At 43.9% G+C, this 21,824-nt stretch overlaps 1 protein-coding gene across 4 annotated transcripts in view; it reads left to right on the forward strand.

Moving 5' to 3' along the window:
- Nucleotides 1-1,503: 1,503 nt before the first annotated feature.
- The window catches only part of arvcfb (ARVCF delta catenin family member b), a 125,118-nt gene continuing 104,797 nt past the window's right edge, over nt 1,504-21,824 (forward strand). For all 4 annotated transcript variants that reach the window (XM_080499590.1, XM_080499591.1, XM_080499592.1 and 1 more), the window contains exon 1: nt 1,504-1,722. In XM_080499590.1, the coding sequence (XP_080355716.1) occupies nt 1,702-1,722 (21 nt within the window). In that variant the 5' untranslated portion in view covers nt 1,504-1,701. The remainder of the gene's footprint in view (nt 1,723-21,824) is intronic.

Below are 21,824 nucleotides of genomic sequence, written 5' to 3' on the forward strand. Positions count from 1 at the left end.
CTTTACCAAGAATGACTCTGGCCTGGAGTTGAACCTTGATGCTGGAGCAGCAAGGGGCAAATTACCATTTCATTGTGACACTGTACTGGGGAAATAAGTGTGTGTGTCATCTTTTAAAAATGTCTCGTGACAATTTTACCAAGCAAACATGTTTAGTGTAAATGCTTCAACGTTTGAGGTGAAGCGTTTGTTCTTGCTGATTTTCAGATTGGTGGGCTTTTTAAAAAATACTGTATCTGCAGACTATCTATCACATATTATAGTCATTCTGACAAGTCGTTTACATGTTTACAATTATGAAGGACAAATAAAATGTAGTGTGAATAAATTAATGAAAATGTCATGTACTCAATCAATCAATGTAATGGAGTAATTCAGTTTCTGTGTTCTGGTTTATTATTTTAGGTTAACTTTCTTTATGAAGTTCAAAATACATGTATTTATTTGAAAAAGAACAAAAAAGTAAATTCAATAATATCAGTGACACCTGATTGTTTGATGTAATAGAAAATGCTTTCCTATAATAATTGAGTTCAACACAGTACAGTTTACTGATCATATAACTCATGGCAGCTGTCTTGTGACTTGTGGATATTAATAGGTCTCACATTCAATAAAAGTAAAGATTAGGATAAAAATCATAGAAAGTGGAACTAAATAAATGTAAACTATGTCAATAACGTTTTATTTATCATTTACAATTTCATGCTTATTTATTTTGACATAAGTGACTTCCATCCTTCATTTACATTTTTTCTCTTTGTATTTGCAGTAATATATGCAGCGTATGTTTGCAATACAAAACTTTTCCATCGTGTGAATAGTTCCCAAAGTGCTTTGCATTGTTAATCACATTCACCCATTCACACACCCCTATGGAGGCGGCCGCCATGCAAGGTGCTCAATCCATCCATTTGGAGCGATTTGGGGGTCAGTGTCTTACTCAAGGGCACTTTGGCATGTGGAGATGGGGAATGGAACCAGTAACATCCCTACGAGAGATGACCCACTCTACCTACCGAGCCACAGCCGCATAAACTAATAAAATGCCAACAAATAAATAAATGAATGACAACTGATTGTATTGGATGATACGGTTTGTTACTGTAGCCTTTTGATCATTTATTCGAAGAATCTCAAATTAAAATGTGCGCATGTGCAAGATGCGTGCTACCTTCTCTCTGTCAGTCTTTCTCTCTTTTTGCTTCATTTCAAGTTTTTTTTAATCACTTTTCCTATTATTAATATACTTATTCTATTCAATTCTATAAAATGAAATGAAATCAAATAAAAAAAACACAGAAAAACATGTTATTGGGATAAATTGTTCAGTTTTTAATCGTTAATTAGTTTTTACTTGCGTTATTATCCGTCCTTCATTGTTGAGTATGTGCGTGCGGGGATGCGCGCGGAGCGTGCGCAGTAGCTCTGCGAGAAGGCGTCGTGTCCGTGGTGAGTGCGCGCGCGTCGACGCCTCCGAGCAGAGGACGGCTGGATGCGTCTGAGCTGCTGCCTCTGCGCTCACGGAGGGAGGAAAACTCCGCGTAAATAAACACGGGAAGCGCGAGGAGACGAGAGGAGGAGAACTTTTTCTGCGAGGAGGAAATAGCTGACACACATTTATCTCCCCGGGAGTTTTGATATTCTTTATTTTATTTTTCGGGATCGGTTTTATTTTTTGGGGAGCGAGGATTTTGAACCATGCCTGCTGAAGTGAAACAGGTTAGTGTCTGCCGGTCTCTTCTCTCTTTCTCTCTCCTCTCATTCAGCTTGTGCTTCAAAATCTTTCTTATTCTTCTCAGGTTGTGTTTTTCACGCCTCCGTCTTTCACTCTTCATGCCCCTTGTGTTGCTTTTCCCCTCCTCTCGCAGTTACAATCTTGCGCGCAACCATTGTCAGATTTCCCGATGCCCTTCAAGATGCGTGTGCGTAATATACATATGTGTGCGTGTGCACATACATGAGCAGTCTGCGTGCGTGTGTACAGGTTTCCTGCTTGACATCACACAGAGTCAGGAGTGTGTACTTCCACCACTTAGTGTTCATTCACTCTGTAAATAGTCCTGACCACGAGACATGTTTAGTGCTGTTGCATGCGTGTGTGTTGATCGCGGCAAAGCAGCGCGGTGACTTATGAGTCCTCTGACACGTTGATGGGCTCAGATGTGTCACTACCAGCCGCGGAATGGCCGGACTGATCCGAGCGGTGAAGTATTGAAAGTTTGTCCCTGGTCATCGCCTGCAAGGCTCTGAAATGAGCCCGAGTCAGGATTTATAGCCCCGCGGGCTGCTGTGCCAATTGTGTGAGAGTCGTGGCATTAAACGCTTTTGTCTTTCACTTGCACAGATACCACAGGAATGTGCTTTTGTTAGCTCATGCAAGTGCGTGTGTGTGTGTGTGTGCGTGTGTGTGTGCGTGTGTGTGTGGGTACCAGGGCATGATGTGCATACATTATTGGAAGGGCTCCCTGTGTTTGAAGCGCATCCACAGGCAGCCTACACCATCACAGCCGCCAAGCTTGGCAGCACTCGTATGCACACACACAAAAAGAGGAAGATAAACATCCAAAACCAGAGAAAGTAGAGACATTTTTTCCACTTTTTTATTTATTTATTTATTTATGTATTTAATATCAGTGCTGCTTTTCAATGCTGTGTGAGCGGTGGAGTTACCAAACCCCTGCCCGGCAGACAGAAAAACGCTCTGCCGACCCTGGTCTGATCAGAATCCTGTGACAGTGGCTCCTGTGGACGAGGGCCACCTGATAACTGGAGGAGGCTTCGCCAAATACGGAAGCTGATTCGCCTCATGCCTTTGTTCTTTCCATCCCTTGGATTCTGATAAGTTTGCAGTCTGTACTCGAGTGTGAGCTGACGGACAGAAAGCAGCGCAGGACTCAGATCCGATGAGTCGGTTTTAATGCCTGTCAACAACCAGGGAGCGTGTTCATCCCTAAAACAGGTCCGAGGTGGCGCCTCTGTGTGTCCATGACCCCCGTATGGCCGGAATGGTTGGCATACTTTTGGAGCAGGCCAAGGTCGTGACCTTTTCAACTCGGACAGAGATTCCTCAGCACCTGCTGGAGCAGAACTTTAGTTGCCACGCATCCAAGTAACACTTAGGCCATAAAAGGATTGAGGCCAACGTCCATGCTGTTCTTTTGGTCTGTCTTTTTCTTGCTTTTCGCACTTGGCCTCTCAGAGACGTGTTCAGGAACTGAGTTGTTCTTCAATCCCGGTGATGTCTTTGGTCGTCGTGCTCTGCAGTGCACACTATGTGTCCCTCAAGATGTCCAGTGGATTAAACTCTGTTGTTATACTTAGAAGAATATAGATAGCAGGGATGAAAGCGAGAGATACTGCTCTGCTGTGACCTCATCTTAATGCTGCGGAAGAGCTTACAGTAATGAGTTTTTTGTCCATTGAAGATTACTGCATACGCCACAATTAGTGGGGGAGCCTGCACCAGACCACGTCTGAGTTAAATATAAACTGGTCTTTATTTCTGAACCGCTCCACCGGGGTAGCGCCCAAATTCTCCGAATCGGGCCGAGGCGGCCGTAGCATCTTCTGCTCGTGAAAAATTGATGCGGAGATTTGTCATGAAGGAGAAAAGAAAACATTATGAATAATCCAGTAGTCATCATTTTGTTTATGAAAACCCGACTTCACTTTTGCTCTGCAAGCCGTAAGGACTCGACTGAATCGGAAAAATAATTCATCAGTGATTCAGCCAACGACTAAAGGAGGTCTTGTCTTCAGACTGCGGGCTGCTGCCAGATTCCTGACAGCAAGCGGGGGTTTTCAGATGCAGCAGCTGAGCGTTTTCTCCCTCTGCGATGCTGTTTGATTTCTTGCTGAAATTAAAAAGCTGTCAAACTTCTTTCCGTGGGGGAGTTTTAAAAGCGTATGTTCTCCCGTTCCTCTCCTCAGGCTCACCCCCTTTGTGGCTGCGAAGGATGTTGTGCAGATCAATATTTGAAGACATGTAGAGCATGAGGAGTGGCATTGCTTTAAGAGTGGAGGTCATCCAAGAATAATGCCAATGACCGGAAAACATACAAGTATTCAATAGCTCCTGAGAGGCCATCAATGTGGGGTTTGGGGGGGGGGGGGGTGGAGGAGGGGATTGTCATGAGTGCTTTTGTGTGTTGTAGCAGAGATGATCTTGGAGGAGGTCTGATCATACGGTGGTGTGCGCCTGGTGACTGGTGATACCAGATGGCCGTCCCGTCACACAGCCTGTCCATACTGGCCATACTGGCCATACTCCCCATGTTTCCCATTCCGTTCCCATGGCGTGTCTTATCGCATGACCCATCACACACCATGTCACAGTATCTGGCACCCCGCCCACCATCCCACACCATCTTCTTCTGTCACTGGGGTGCCCCGTTTTTGGGTTTGAAGTAACCCGAACTTAATTTACAAGAGGGAAAGCCGACACCATGCACTGTATGTCCATCCATAGGAGCTCGCCCTACTTGTTTATCAGTCTCTGAAGAACACAGTGGAACAGTTTGGCATTTTTAACTCGCTTCAGATTCCAATCCCCAAAATACAGCTTTATTTAGCTTAGTATTGCCACACATTCTCAGGTTAGCCTCAGATCCTTCCTATTCTTGATATGTATCACAAATTAAGTAATTTATCTATTTGGCACTTTTGATTGTTTCAGCAGTTTAAATGTGACACTGGATGTTTTTTGGCTGAGATATCATTTATTTTCAATCAGAAATTTAATCTAAAAAAAATAATTAAAAAAACAATAGCAACCAATTTAAATCAATGTCAATACTAGGGCTGCACAATGTTAACATTTGCAATTTCCATATAGCAAAAGACTGACTGCAATAATTGTTTCCGTGCATTGTGCATGTCAGCATATTTGAGACACAGCCCTACTGCACTAGATGAGATTTCATGCCATTATTTCAACATGATTTTGCACCTGGTGGCAACAGGCCGGAAGTTAAAAGCACAAAAACACCAAAAATCAAGGAAAAATGGCCAAAGGTAAGAAGGTCAAAAAGCTTCTCCACGTCTGGAATGCTGCTGGTGGGAATTGCAGACCCACATGTGATCAAGGAAAACAAAAAGAGAGAGAAAGAGGAAAAACGCAGCGTAGTTGCATCTGGTACATGTCTCAAAGCACATGTCAACATCTTATTCTTAACTGTGTGTTTATTTATCGCAAGTCATATTGTGATCGCAGTACACGACAATATTATTGCACGACTAATATTGTACAGCTGTAGTTATCGCAGCTATTTCTTGGTTTACTTTATCCGAACTCGCTCGATGCAACACAATACTTGACATCTGGTCCACCGAAAGGGTTTAAACAAACACAAAGAAATATGTGCAAATGCTGTTTGACCCCAGTGAGTATTACACTCTATACATAGCACACGCTCTGTGCGCTCTGTGGGACGTGAGCATGGCCTCAGGTTTTTGGCGTTTATGTTCTGTGGAGGACTGAGGGATTGTGCCACTCATTCGTTGGCACCACACAGCCCCCCCCCCCCCCCCCCCCTCCCCCCGCTTCTGTCTGTCCTAACCCATTTGGCTGGCTGACAGCGTGACCGATGCAGGCCCGCGCTCGCTCGCTCACTGTCTGACCACTGGTGAGAACCGTAATGCTCGCTCAGCTTTCATCATCACGCTGATGGAATTAAAAAAAGGTGAGTGGCGGTAAATTGGAAGGCTGGAGTGGAGGTGCAGGACTGGAGGTGTCGAGGCGCGCGGGAGATGGATGCCTTCATGCCGCTACCTCTGGAAAGTGTTGGCTGAGAAGAAGAAGCATGCATTAATGAGAACACTGCTTATTACCTCAGCCCAAGCCTGGGTGTTTTTTTTTCTTTTCTATTGAGCTCCACAGCCTGCCTGAATACAGTTCATTTTTTTTATACATATCTTTGAAAACATTACATTTGCATATAAACCAGCTATGCATTATTTGATTATTTTCCACTCCCTTGTTAATGAGCTGATTGAGTGTTATTTTGAGATTTTCCTTCTGTCAAACACAGTAAATCTTCAACAGGTGAATTGTGGACTCGGTGTCAGCAGCCCACTCTCACTTCAACAGACAAGTGCACACACACACACACCCACACACCTACGTAGACACACGGGGAGCATCAATTGGATCCCTGGCTTATATACTCAGTGTTTGTCTACAAGGTATGGACAGGGCAGCCTTGTTTATAAGGGAGTAAGGCTCATGGTTTCTCTGACTGTGTCCAATAAACACCTTCCTATCTGTGGACTCATGTTGTTGATCAGGCAGATAAGAATGCTTCTTGCCCCTGAGAAAACAGAAGCAGCTCCGTCACATTGAAATAGATGTAGGCCAGAACGCCGGAGAAGTAGAACACTTCTCATTTTAAAAGTATTGCTTCCGGTAGCAACAAGGCTGATTGTTCTGAAGTAATTTAGAGCAAAGCTTCACTTTTCTTCTTAATGACCCAATCTGCTGTCATACCGACCTGCGCTGTGGCCATACATGCCTGAATTTTGCGTTGCATTGTGGTTTTGTTTGCATGTGCCACTACTGTAAGCAGCTTTTCAGTTGGGATTGTGCTTTAAGTTGCAGACGTGACAGTTTTTTGGGCAGCACCGTGCACCAACAAGGGACCCGCAGTGATCCTTAAAGCTGGTGATTGATGACACCATGAGCTGCAAATTCCCAGTTCTCAGCATCTCCCATATAAAGTAAACCCAGGCTGAATTTTACCCTAATTGCCTCACAGACTGTATCGTAACTGTCTCAAAATATAGATGCTACAGATTACATTTTTACTAATTAGGTGCATGCAGAATAAACAGAATATGGTGCGTCAGTGGATGCATCTGCATGACCTGCGTTATTAATCTCATCAAACCCAAGTGCTGAGAGGCTGTACATGGGAGATTCCTTTCTCTTTTTTTCCCCACTATTCATGCATTCCATGCTGGGAATGCTGCTGCCGCCCAGAACCATTAATTGAAAAACAGTCTGGTTCTGGGGTCCTTTCAAAAGAACTGGGGCTTCTTTGACAGTTATGTATAGTTCATATAGGCTCCTCCCCCTTCGTCTTGCAGCTGGGGACCTCTGAGAGGGGCCCTGAGGGGGAAGGTCAAAGTCCTCATAAAGCTTCCCTCAACCAGAAACGTAGGAACAAACACCTCCCTACTTCTCCCATTCTCTCTATAACCCCCCCCCCCCCAGCACCGGCCACATTGTACGAGGCAGTACATGCAGCGCAGCCACGGGGGCCGGGGGGGTCGGAGATGGCTCGAGCTTCTCTTGCGTGTTTAGTCTGGAACTTTCTTTTGAGGGATTAGCCCACTTCCTGCCTCTGGGTCGGCCACTGGAAGCAGTCGGAATGGCGAGGAGTGCATTGATCCTCCATCATCGTACCATCTGTCTCATGCTGCCTTTTGGGATTAATGATTCCCTGTGACAGCTCTTTAGTAGAGCTCCATCAGTGCTGGCTGACCATTCAGATTACCCTGTCATGTGGCAGTGCAAGGAACTTGCGTGCTGCTTCCTCATTTTATTTTGATGCTGCAAGGAGATATTTCAGTCTTTGTATTTTTGACAGCTAATTTGGGACAGACTTTTTCCATTCAAAACGGCAGCGACAGAAAAGCAACATAGCCCTGCCGGCTGTGATGCATTTTATTTACAAAAATTGAAACATACCTTCAGTGAATTTACATTTTATTTACTTGAATAGTTATTGGCAAATACACTGCTGTCAGATACTGACGGGCTTAATAAGTCACACACCTGTGCTCTTCAGTCTGAGCTCAAATGGCAGCACATCTGCTTGCAGTGTTCATCAACACACTAATTTAGTCACAAAATGAAATGTAGTCCACTGTGCAGACGATACCGATTGATGTGACGCAGAGCTGTGACAAGATCATCTAAACTCTGCTCTCATCTAAATTCTGTCCAACCAAGGGTGTTGTGATGGATCCAAAACTGTCTCTTTATATGCGTTGTTGAGATAATCTCTGCATTACGATTCATATTGACATGACATTCAAAAGTGACAGCAGCCGTTTGTATGGTACTTAACACTGTTAATCTATTAGACACACTGTAATCAATACCTGGTTCATGCAAGTGGCAAACGGCACGTGATCCATATGGATGGAATGGTTAATGGATAAGTGGCTCATGGATTAGTCCATCAACCCACCAGTCTACAGGGTTATCCTTTTTTCATGTAACTTAGTATTTATTAGCAGCTGTAGTCATTTGAGCCACAAATCTGTAATCACATTGCAAGAGCAGTACTTATACTGTTTAGTTAGGTAGTAACGACAAGGGACTTTCCATTCAGTTACTGTCTATTGTGCGTTTTCACTGCTTTAGCTGTCTCGAAGCACTTAACATGTCATCCATTCATATACACACACTCACGCAGCACCGGTGAGGGCTGCCATGCCAGGAGCTCCACCTCCACTGGGAGTGATTTGGGGTTCAATGTATTTCTTGGAGGCACTTCCACCTATGAACAGGGAAGACTTGTGATTGGGCTGTTGATTGTGGAACACCCTACCACCTGACTCTCAGCCTGTTCCTGTCAGCTGGGTGTATCTGAATTTAAAAAAAACCAAACAAAACAAAACACAGTTTACATTATTGCAGTCGATCTATGTCTTGCTTACTCAGAGTTCAGCCACAAACTCTGTTGGTTATTTGAAGTGAAGACTGGCCGTTACTGACCCGCTGACGTTTGAAGTGGGCTGATGAGGTCCGGCACTTCATTAGAATGCTGCTCTGAACTCTCGCAATGCACAATAGTTGCTGTAACCGCTCATGGCTTGGGTCCAGAGAAAGAAATGAAAGGAAAAGACAGAGTAAGATAGAGGGGAAGTCCAAACCGCTGTAAGCTGACCGGCCCTAAGGCCACAACAGGCTCCGCTACACGGAGCCCAGACTGCAACGGCCTTTGGTCGCAACACTGCCGTACACAAACATTATTCTAACCAGTGGCAAGAGTTCAGCCAAACCAGCAACAGAACCTCCAAGGATAGAAGAGATAAATGAGTTACTGGCATTTCCAGCGCTGGCGATTCTCCATGCAGACGTCTTGTACACTTCACTCTTTTCTGCGATAGAGGCATCCAGACAGTGGGCTGCCTGTCGAATGCCATTACATATGAAACCACAGCACGATTACACATCTACTCATCGTCTCTTGATACGTGCTCATCTCATTCCCAGAAGGAGCCACTGGTGAACAATGGCGTGATGTGCCTCTTCACACATTCCACAAGCATCTATTGAGCTGTCTAATGAACCTCTACCGCATGCGTGGCCTGGGCTGGCGGCCGGGGCTCCAACGAAAATACCGTTGCGCCCCATCACACCCCCTCATATTTAATTTGTTTGGAATGTGTAACAGGCTGTGAAGTGGAGCGTGGTGCAGTGTGGATTTGTGCCAGCCAGGTCTGCGGATACGGAGGGACAGGTGCCAGCCATCCACGGAAGGTGCTGTACTTAACACTATGCACCGGGTTGGAGAGCGTACAATCCTGGCCCCCGTGGCGCCCGTTCTCGGAGCTGCCAGTATCCTGTTGCTCCAGCCAAGCAAGCTTTTAGTTTAGTTATAAGACATGGTGCCTGTGTGTTCTTACTTTAAAGAGGGGGCAGCCGAAAGTTCGAATTGAGTTGCAGGCCAGAAGAGCCACAGTGGACATGAAATGCAGCCTGCTTTACTTTCTCTCCGCTGAAGCTCAGTCGTGCATGATAAGTGGGCAGATCATACCCAGGGACGCACAGAGAAAGCAAAGAGAAAAAAAAAGCCAATTTTCTCAGTAGTGGTCCCCATTTACGCAGCCACAGTATGATATCAGATGTATTTTCAAATGGTATGTTAATGATACATGCCACTACTTTAAAATAGATATTTGCTTTATAGTGTCAGTTTGTGAAAGAGAGGGTGGTCATGGTCAGGTGGCATAGGTACATTTACTGCCGAAGCAATAAAGCACCTTGCTTTTACATGTCATTATGTGCGTTTGCACAGTGACATAAATAGCTCCAACCTCCATCGTCACACCGGGCTGTTTTTATCTGTACTTGCAGATTTTTGGAGAGAAAATGTGTTGCTCTGAAGATTGATGCTGCCAGTGCATTGCCTCTAAAACTTTACAGTACATCAGAGTCTATATTTTCCTAACTGGACCTTTGGCTGCCATCACTATTATACACATGGTTATTTATTTATCTTGTTTTTCTTGTTTTAGACCACAGACTGTTACCAAGCTGCTTTCTTAGATCCTTGGAGATTGGCGAAATGTTTCAGTTTAACACCCTGGTTGGTCAGCAGCTGGGGTAAGGCATGTTTTTTTTAAATTGTTTTTGCCTCCTCAGATTTAAGATGTGTGGAAAAGAATGCAAGGTTTTCAAAGTTGACTAAACACAGCCTGTTGACATAGACCTCCTTGAGTTCCCAAATTCTTTCCATCATTTTCTGGTACAGTTAAGAGAGGCTTAATCCAATAAAACCTACTCTTTTACTGTTTTGGGCTTTGTCTCTCTCAGGTCTGAGTGTGTGTGCATGCATGTGTGTTGGGGCTGGTAGGAGGGGCTGGTTCCTGAGTGAGTCCCTCTTTAGGAGTGGCCAGCTGCAGCCTCTGTTTTTCGGGCCACAAGGGAACACAGGGAGTGTTTTTGGGGTCACGGAGCAGCTACATTCCAGACTTGAATTCTCAGATGGGAGCACTCATGCCTCAGTCTGCTCCGAGCCATAACCTACCTCCCACTGTTTTCCATGTGCCACTTATCCTCGGCCCTTCAAGCATAATGTCACCGAAACACTGGTGCTAATTAAGGCTGCCCGTGTCTGTAACTGGCCAGCAGAACACGTATCAATGCCCGCCTTGTGCTGCGCACCACCGTCAGTTACCGGTGAGCTGCCGAGTCACAGGAGACCAGACCGACCGTGCCCTTTCCTTGATGCTTCATGTTCTCACGCTGCTCCTATCGTGACTCTTGCGTGGCCCTGTTAAAATCGTGTGCTGCTAATGGCGGTGGAAGTGATGTGCGCTGAGTGCTTTACTACCTTTTATAATTACCTGCACAAATGATTCCAGATCTTCAGTTCTTCTCACAGATAGAAAGCTTTTACAGGAAATGAAAATTACTTTACTATTGTGGTCATCTGTTGTATTAGTCAACACACTGTGCTGTATGGTTTACTGGAGTATTTTGCTAGATCTGGTCTGATGCTTTAAATACTTTGTGAATTGTCAGGGGAGTCAATGCTTGCAGAGGCTCTCAAATAGAATGTGTGTGTGTACCTTGGGTTATGTAACTATATAATGTAAGTCGAACTAGCCACAGAATTTCACTTTTCATATGTCAACACACAATGATGAAATGACCATGAGGAAAAACAGATTTGCTTATTACCTGACAGATCAATACACATTACCACAGCAATGCTGTGTTATTACCATTGAGTGGAATATTGATTGGCTGTGTCTTCAGGGAGTTTACCACCACCAGGGTTATGAAAGGGAAAGTAACCTCCAGTTGGAAAAGTTATGAATGTCCTATGTTATGTAGTGCATTGACATCTAGGCTCGCCGTACTAAATAGATGACATACTTGTCATTACAGTATTATATGAGACACAAAAGCAACAGTTTAAATAATATCACTATCTGAATCTGTGTTGAAAAGTGAATGGTTTGGTAATACCTGCTCTGATTCTCAATCTGAAAGGTATTGAGGATATAAAACATTCACATTTTTATCACTTTGTTATTTCATGGCTGGTGGCACTCCAAGGTTTCACCAGTGTCAGCTGTATTGAAGCAGGTGTCATTCACACATGCAGTTTCACAAAATGATAAATGAATTACTTACAAAAATTAACAATGGAAACTGTAAGACAAGTATGGTTAAACCTTGCACACATGTGAATTTGCTGTTGAAATGTGTGTCTGACTGTGGAGGGTGAAGCCCACATCAGCTCTGATATCAGAATGAAAAACGAGGCACTTCTAGAATTGTATCCGTACGACAGACTCCAAAAAAAGCAATGCAGATCCCAGCCTTATGTAATGCGTCACTACAGTATTTTCTGTAATGCTACAGTTTTACAAATGATGAATATGCAAATATGTTCATGTTCTGCTGTATTAGTGATGACAAATGGGCTGCATTCTCCAAAGACTCTTGAATTATTCCAACCAATCTTCCTGAAATATGGTCACTGCAGCACTGGCTGAGAGTTGGATACTAAATCACCGGGACTGCCTTCAAAGGCAAGGCCATTGTGTCCCTCGCCACGTTGTGGTGTGGAAATCACAGTGGGCACGTGCACCGAGCCCGATATGAAATTACAGGCCTCCATCCTCTCTTTGCAATCTGAGGCGTGCAGGCAGCCGGACTGGCGTGACGTCTCCAGGCCTCCGAACTTGGAGCTCCGGCGCCACAAGCTGCTGCCGTTGCTCTCGACTTGAGTCTCTGTGGCAAACAAGCCCCCTGTCTTTTCTTTCCAACAAAACTAATTAGCTTTCCCTCCTGGCCAAACTCTTTGGGGTCTCGTCTACCACAGCTGTGCATTTTAAAAAGTCCTCGCCACTTTAAACGGCCTTTCTTCTTGAGAATCCTAAAACATGAGCACTTTGTGCCAGCTCAGCTGCACCTGATCTCAAGGAGATTTGCATTAAAATCAAACTTTTAACAACATTGTGTTCATCTTCTTGTGTTTTGAGGTTCCAGGGGTACACGGTGTAGAGCAGGTGCGACTGATGAGAACTTTCTCTTGCCTTTGTTCACTGCAGATAATCTCTCCAGGGATGAGTCGAAGTTTGCAGGCGGAAGATTGAAACTAGTTTTGTGTGGTGTGTTTACGACACAGAGGCATTGTTTCTGTTCACAATGTGGATGCTGAGCTAGTGTTAGATGTCTTACTAAATTATGAATCCTGTGTCCTGTGTGTGTTTGGCAGCGTGTGTGAACTTTGCGACCAGCAGCTGCAGCAGCAGCAGCAGTGCTGCAGCGTTGTGCAACGAGGTTGTGAAGTGGGTCACAGTCTCTGTAGTGCTGATGCTCTCAGAGGAGCACGTTTGACACGTATAGCCATGAGAAATGGTCCAGAACTGTGACGAGATGCATTTGTTTCCCACGTGGAGATGTAAAACCCAAAAACACAAATACACCCGGGATTTTTTATATATCTGTCTCTGCCTTGTTCATACTAATGTGTTTCTTCATTGCCTCTCACAGTAGGACCAATTTGTTGGAGTGCAGCTTTGTTTTCGTTGCAATTAGAATATTGTTTTTGGGTCCTGTTTCATAATGAAGCCATTGCAAGACTGCAGCACAATCAGTGTAGTCAATATGATCTTTTGTTTCCCAGTTATTTTCTTCTCAAGAAGTTACATCTCTTGGCGTGAGGTTTCAGCTTGGCTGCTTTGAATGATGAGCGTTTGGCTGCTCGTGGATCTTTCAGTCCTTCGCTGGCAGGCTGAGCTGCCTTAATTGTTGCATGCCTCTGGAACGTGCCTCGCTAATGGGGCTGTTGCAGTTCTAATCAGTCAGTGCTGTGATTTTTTTTCCATCTTTTTTTTCTTCCATTTTTTTTCTTTCCCTCTCTCTAATATCACAGCTTGAACAAGCAGGGCAGCCTTGATGATGCAACCGTTTCCCGTGGTTTTGGTGACACTACTCAGTCGGCTGTGGCCTGGAGGAGTGGTGTCTGTTTCATGCCTCATCCAGGCCGTCTGATGTCGCTCGGATCCAGCAGAGATTACGTTTAATGTTGATGTCTGCCGGGGCAGTTGTTGTGGTTGAGGCGAGGCTGATCGAGAGCTTGAGAAACAACAGCCGTGATGAGCAATGACAGCCGTGCACTCAGACAGTTACAGAGACTAATTTCTCAGACTCTGACAACCTTATTCAAGCTAGATGAGCTGTGAATCTGTTTTGATGTTGCTTCAGAAAAGCCCCATCAGGGGGTTTGTTTTGTTGTTGCCATTACAGATGCTGTTACTCTGGAGAAGTCGGGCAGTGAGCATTTGATCATCGCTGCTAATCCTCTTCGACATAGCTGAGCATTCACACAGGTGAAATGCTCCGTAGACATTGCAGTCACAATGAGGCCTTTCCCGTAAAACTCCAGCAATTCGCACACTCACTGCTCATTCTCTGGGCCCATTGTTGGTTTAACTGGGAATGCCACCAGCTTTTCATTGTGAGTGTCCAAGAGCTGACTCATTTGTGTGTTCGCCCACAACTCTATAGAGCTGATTTGGGAAACGGGAACAGCAGTGGTCTAATGCCACAAATGAGTCATGATCCATGTGATGGGCCCCTCCCCCTTGGCCCTCGCTGCCCTCCTTTACCTACTTTACAGTCCAGGCCCTGGTCCTAGAGCAGCCGATGAGAGGGGGCTTAGCCATTCAGACCAAAATGAGCATTATTTTGCTCCGTGCTGCTGGCCGTCTCATTGCTCCCCTCTGTTGCTTAATCTTTATTTTGGCTTTAGAACAAGTGCTACAACTCCTGGCAAGGAAGCGGAACCTCTAATAGGCGGAGATGTGAGCACCTTGTCGCCATATGGGGCTCGGAATTCCACAGAATTGATTTCTAATCTCCACAACATGTTAGGAATTTGAAGCCCTTGTTTTTTAGGAGAAAGTAGCTGTCCGCTCACCACGTGGCTCGTTTGTTGGCGTGCAGTGTGGAGGCAGTGTTTGTAGCACCCCTGAAGCACGTTTTACTTTTGAAACACGAACATGCACTTGCATCAGGATTGCACTGAGTTTATGTTACTGGCATTGGGCCTTGTCCTCCTAATGTTTTGTAATCTAATCTGCTTTCAGATATGTATTGTAGTTGTAGCCACAAAATGTTATGCGAGTGGAATGAATGCATTACGTTATACCTATTTGGAGGGTCTATGTTGAAACAGATTGAGAACCTCTGTATGCTTCAATAAAGTAGTCATGTGACAGATATTATTCACTTGTACTGATGTTGCACGGCTGATGAGATCAGCAGCTTTGCTCCAGTTCAGGGAAGTCCTTGATCGACTCGCTATATGGCTGCTGATGACTCAAGGCCGTCTCTTACCCAGAGTAACCGATGCGCTCATCCCTCATTTAGCTGGTCCGTCATCAGCAGGTGACTGCAGCTTTTAGGAGGGGCAATGAATAAATGAGAAAAACCAATCCATCCATCTTCTGTGCCATTTGATCCAGTTCAGGGTCACCTGGGTGTTGGACCCAATCCCAACTAACAACAGGTTTACACCCTCGACAGTTCGCCAATCCATCACGAGGAGGCAATGACACACTCACACACACACTCATGAGTGATTTAGTCACCAATTAGCCTCAAATGCCATTTTTTGGGGGCCTTTAGGAGGAAACATTAGTACCTGGACTAAACCCATACTTGCCAACTCCACACAGAAAGACTGGAACATACAGCTGTCGCAATTAGATGAGAGTGGTGCCTACTCCACCAACACGTTGCCCTGATTGTAAATTTAAAGTATGAAGCATGGATTGATGCCATGTACTATTTGTAGTGGTTTTAGCCTCAGCTGGTTTGCATTGACTGCCTGTGGCTAAGCCTGGAGTAGAATTCAAGAGGATTTTGCAACAGGAGTAACTCTAGAAAAACTAACTGGAAACTACAAAAAAACTAAAAAACCAATAGAATCATAATTAAGCATCATGAATTAGGAGGCACCTGTTGAAAGTGATCTCAATTCCAGTTAGTCACTATTGGATATATTGGTTGTGATTTTTATTGTTGGTTTCTGGACAAGTTTTTATTTCCTTCACTTCATTTTGAAAGTTGATTGCCAAACTAAATGTACATGTAATGTTGTGGCCAATAAAATTGTCTTAAAAAAAAAAAAAAAGAAATCCCTCTTCGTGACATTCATTGTGCTTCTGGATTCTCATTGGTTTTAGTTAGTTTCGTGAAGTTTTGTGTCACAGAACCACATGACAATTGTAATCCAGTGGGCATCGAATGTGGAGGAAAGATTTGTCAGAGTTGTGTTTTTGAGGCATTTGTGGTTTATGGGACATTGGCTTCATATTTCACCACATGTGCGTAAACTTCAATAGTCATCGTTTTCTTTCCAAGCGTGTGGAGAATCACTTGCGGTGGTGCTGCGTGCAGCTCTTTTTGCATCCTTGAATGATAATCGAGAACAGGCTGTTCCCTGTTTGATATGGTTTTGCTCGGGTCTTCAGATATCATCCCTCCTCAGTCTTTGCTCACTGCATTACTGGCTGGAGAAAGAAGTTGTTTTCGTCATTTTGAGATATTGCCTCGTTTCTTCCTGAGGCCGGCGGACTAATGGGCTTTGGTCTGTGGAATCCACTCCAGTGTTTTCTCCCTCATTGGGCCATTTGCTGAGGCCCCAGTGGGGCAGACAACAATGGGCTTCGTATGAAATAGTCACCATGACCAGGGCATTCCAGCAAGCAGTTGATCTGTTCACAACAGTTTAGTAGTTGGATAAAAATCTGCTTCGATTGCAGAGAAGAACACAATGCTTCTAGGGATCCAAAACAAGATTGCGTGTTTTTTTATTTTATTATTGGACGGTGCCCGCCTGCTGTCGGTCTAAACGCTCTCTAGCATGCAATACTTATGGCCCCGTCTTCTCTTTCTCTGTCTCACTCAAAACGTTTTAGAGTAATCAAATGAGGGAGCATCCAGAGTATAGAATTAGAAGCAAAACAATTGTTACATATCTTATTTATTTGCTGAAATTGCTGTGGCAGCGGGACCGCACTCGCAGCACTTTGGTGAGGCGACGCTGCTCCGCAGTGCTCAGGTGGGTTTAGCCGGGGTGGTGAGCAGATGCTCGGAGTAATTGCAGTGAAATCTGGGGATGTCTCAGATAGGGGGGATGGTGTGTGTCTTTTTTAAAGTCAGGCTTGTTTCCGTGTCGCACCCTCAGCTGTCAGACTTGAAATCCTTTTGATCAAGGAACAGCCTGCATGGCAGAGTCAGGTGTTCAGCCACGACACAGAAAATGCTTTAAAATCACTGTCCTCCAGCTCTAATAACGAGTTATATTACTCACGAGGGGCTGTCTTGAGAAGTGACATGTGAAGAAATAGCATTCACATAAAACTACATCATTCGCAATATGTTTTTGAGAACCAAAAGATCAGGAGTAAACACCTTGTTTAAGAACCGACTGGAACCGATTCTGCAAAAAGGAAAACAAATCAAATTGACTCGGGCTGTTCACAGTTGTATTACAGCTACCTGGTGCAGGCAGCAACAAGATAAAAACAAACTGAAATGAAAGCTTGCTTTGCATTGGCATTGAGCTTCTTTTAGCATCAGACCAAGCAATGTGTCCAGAAAGCTTAGGAATTATGGTGTATTATGAACTTTCCACAACTTTCACAACACTATAAAGTTATAGTTGTGTCACTTTTATGAGCTAACTGCTGGATAAGAGCTTTAAAACTGTACATGGGAGCCAAAATGGTAGCATTACACACACACACACACACACACACACACACACACACACACACACACACACACACACACACACACACACACACACACACACACACACACACACACACACACACACACACACACACACACACACACACACACACACACACATATATTTATATTACACTTTTTATGTAGATGGTAATATTAAAAAGTTTTTTTGATCTCAATGAAGTTGAGACACACAAACTCAAACCAACAAGATATGCTGAAATGACGCAGCCTGTTTGGCCCCACAAGATATTTTTAGTCCAAGCTGCGTTCATGTCAAACTTCAGCTGACTTTGTTTGAAAGCAGTCAAAAAGATTCCTCGAGGAGCCGCTTTTTCCATCTGCTTTGCCGCACGTTAAAAGTTTGGATGGAAACTTTCACACTTTCACAAACAAACCGCAGTAACAAGAACGGTTACGTGACGTTTCTTTCTTTCTTGCAGACCAAACCTGCCGAGGGTTACCACAATCCTGCGAATGGTAACTTGTATAAGGTGATTTCACCAGTCGTAGCCGTCTCAAAGCTTTTTACAGTGTAAATCACATTTACTCGCACACACGCACACATCCACATTGTCTACTGAGCTGCCGTGCAAAATACTTACCTTCTGTTGGATTCAACATGGTGTTTAATGTTATGCCTGTGCTCTTCGAGGCAAAGAGTTCGTGATCAAACTTCTGATCTGACATCGTATTACTGTTTTTTTCAATGTCAGAAGGGCCTCATTTACACAGCATTTTTAGTGTAAACGTCAAAACTTTCCTTGCGTTTTGGGTGTCTGTTTCCACGACAACGGTGCTCAAAGTCACTGAAAATAAAGCTTTTTGAAAACTGCTTCCATGGTGGAACTTTTTGAAAATGTCATTTAGGGAAAATTCAACTTTTGTGAAAAGCTGTTTCTGTACCGGTTGATGGACAGTAACATCAATTGATTGGAGGGCAACTCATCCACATTGTTTGAGAAAATTAAACCTGTACAATGTACTTTTACATATTGTATACATATTTTTCATATATCTAGAGTATGTCCATCTATATTTATTTTGGTATCATATGGCTTTGTTTCTCTTTGTTTACCATTCTCTTAATGGTAAACAAATTGAACAAATGCATGTAAATACATGTTTAGAAATTACTTTTGATAAAAAACTTCATTGGATGTGGCATATAAATATTCCGAAGTCAAAATTAGTAAAAAGAAATATTGGCATAATGTGTTAAATCCAATCAGTATTAGATCAAAATTCAGTCAGCTTATTATATAACTTCCTCATTCTTCCATATCTGAGTTATGGTGTGGATATATGGAGAAGTATTGTCGACCTTAATACACAAGCTGTACTGTATAAGGCACATAATTAAAATCTTCCACCTCATATCCACAACTTATTCGAACAGAGAGGGTTGATATAACCTCAGGGGTGTCTTTGTGTCAACAATACTTAATAATCCTTTCAAATGTGTCAAATATACTTTGAAATCCAATCCCTGAAATCAATAATGCTGAAAAAATTAGTTATGGACGAGATGCCTGGAATCACATGGACGAGTTGTCCGTGTCTCCTCCACAGTGCCACGACTCCCAGAACATATTCTCCTGGGACTTGGTGGTTTTATTGTGGACAATTACTGTAATAATGACCCAACGTTGTCGTCTGTTCATACGAGTGTCCTTTTACACACCATTGTTCATGTTTAGAGCGCGCTGCTCTCCGCGCACAAAACGGCTGGGTTGGAACAGCCAAGAGCACAATACTCAAAAAGAGGACAATCCAGTTGGAGATCAAACATGGAAAGCATTTCTTCAGTTTGTGGGAGAAAACATCAATACCCTCAGAAAAGTAATCCAGGTGCAATAAGAACATGCTCAAGACGAGAAGTGGACCCAGTGAACCCAGTCCATGACTGTTCTCCTCTGGCTCTCGATACCCGAGTATAAACTGCATTTACATGTACTTTTGTATTCCAGTCATAATGTAACATACTGCTCGTATAGACATATTCTTCTTCATGCAGTCTGATTATATTTTTCACAACCTTGAGAATGGCAATAGAAACTCGGGTATTGTGGCGTACAAACACACAACCCAGGTTTCTGACCACTATTGCCCATAAATCCATTGTCAGAAATCTTGACGCTGACATGTTACATATAAACATCGAATTTAAAGGCTAATGCTAATGTCAGACTTCTTCAATTGTACATTTCATGTGCATTATGGGAGGAATATTTTTGTCGTCGACCATACAACGTGTCAGCGGGCAGGTTGTTTCCTCGTCAGTTTGTAGTTTGTCACAGAGCACCTTTGTGTATAAATGCTCACATTCCTGTCGAGGCACAGAGGAAGTGGACAATGCCAAAGACTCAAAAGCACAGGATGCTGGCGTGTATTGTACTTAATGCTGTTGGTGTGGGTCCAACCCTCCAAGTCAGTTCCTACGCAGTGCTTTTGTAACCTCTGCAATCCTGTGTGAAAAGCTGACGAGGACCTTTTGAGAAAAGTTGCATATCTGAGTCTTTTCCTCGCTGGTTAAAGCTGACAAAAAGCCCTGTGGTTATATTGCATTTTTCCCAGAGAAAGATTTGCTGTCGATTGTGTGCCTGCTTTTCTTTTGCTAAAAGCTGGCTTCTTACAGCTTTTTCTCATGGGGGGATTATCTGTGAAGCCTGTCACTGTCCGGTATTTCTTTTTCTATAATCGCAAATAAAAGTTTGTGTGTGTGTGTGTGTGTGTGTGTGTGTGTGTGTGTGTGTGTGTGTGTGTGTGTGTGTGTGTGTGTGTGTGTGTGTGTGTGCGCGCACAGAGAACAGGACGTTGCCCTTCTGTTTGGCTACAGTGTGAGGAAGCATTCAGTCAGCCTCGGTATGAAGGATGTTCCTTTGCGACCACAGCAACCGAACATTTTTTGGATTATTGCTATAATCATAAAAAAACCAAAAAAAAACCTTTATGTCTTGTTCTGCAAATGACTCCACTGTAGCAAGGATTTGTTCAGCAGCTTGAGGAGTCTCGGGTCTTTAAAACCTCCAGCAGAGCTGCCCGGACCTCCCATTAACAGGGTGCTAATACAGCTTCAATAATTTCATAATCCTTGCTTTATTGGATGATTTAATGTCTGATTCACGGGAAGAGTTCCAGCTCACCTTTCTCGAACCATAAATTCTCCACAGTGTCTGGATCCAGATCCAACATTGTTATTTTTGGGCAACACTTACATGCTGCAGCACTCATTGCCCACCACTGAGAGTTGTTGAATGTGGCACCCCCACCCTCTTAAAAAAAAAAAAAAAACCTCTGCATCGCTGTCGGTCTGGCTGCAGTCATCTCACACCCCGCTCTCTATTTTAAGCCTTCAGACAGAGGCCCACTCGCCCCTTGAGTGGACCCCAGTCTCTCTGTGTGGGCTGAAGCCGGGGCCTCAGCTCCTCCAAGACATTTGCACACACGCTGACATGCACACACATACTGTATACACTGAAAAAACCCCAAAGCAGCTCCTGCCAGCTGGTGCAAAGGTAAAAGCAAGAGGTGGTGTAGCCTCACTAAACCTCTGCCCTGGCTACACAGAAAGTCTGTGGAGGATGCTCATTAAAGTTTACTTTTCTTCCAGGAGAGTTGAGGTGTTTGTCAGGCCTCTCCCGGCGGGTCAGCACAGACACTCGATGCTCTGAAGAGTTTACTTTCTTCCTTCAAGCCCTTGAGTTCAACCTAAACAAGGTTACTGAAGGTTTTTCTCAGTTTTTTTATTTTTTATTTTTTTTTAACTTTGTTTAAATACTGAACTCTTTTTTTTTCACCGCTGTGCGACAGTGTAACAATCTATTCGCTGTAGTTGAAGCCCCAACAACAGCAGCTCTGTAAGAGTGAGCCTCTTCGTTCTTCATGAGGGGGGGCTTAACAGGGTGGGGTTAAATTCCACAGTGGGCAGACAGCAGGAAAATGACGAGCACCCGTGTTTCCTTTCCGTCTGCGTACAGTTTGCCCCACTCTCACATTACTTTTAATGCTGCTCCTTTTTACATGGCCACTTACTGCCACAATACACTAAACAGACACTCATGCTTGAGGACAGATTTTGTCTTTGACGTGTCTCAGCCTCTTGACTTCCACTTATAACTCATATTTAAGATACAATGGTACAATGGAGAGCTATTTTTTTTAATAATAAAGATTCCCCAATGGCAAAAAACCTTTCCAGATTTGATGTTTCATCAAGTTTATTAATCAATCCTGGTCACAGTTTCTGGGAAGTACCGATGTTTTGGTTCATTAGGAGAAGGGGATGAGGCTAAATAGATTTAAT

The sequence above is a fragment of the Blennius ocellaris genome, assembly GCF_963422515.1.
Source record: "Blennius ocellaris genome assembly, chromosome: 7".
Classification (NCBI taxonomy): Eukaryota; Metazoa; Chordata; class Actinopteri; order Blenniiformes; family Blenniidae; genus Blennius; species Blennius ocellaris.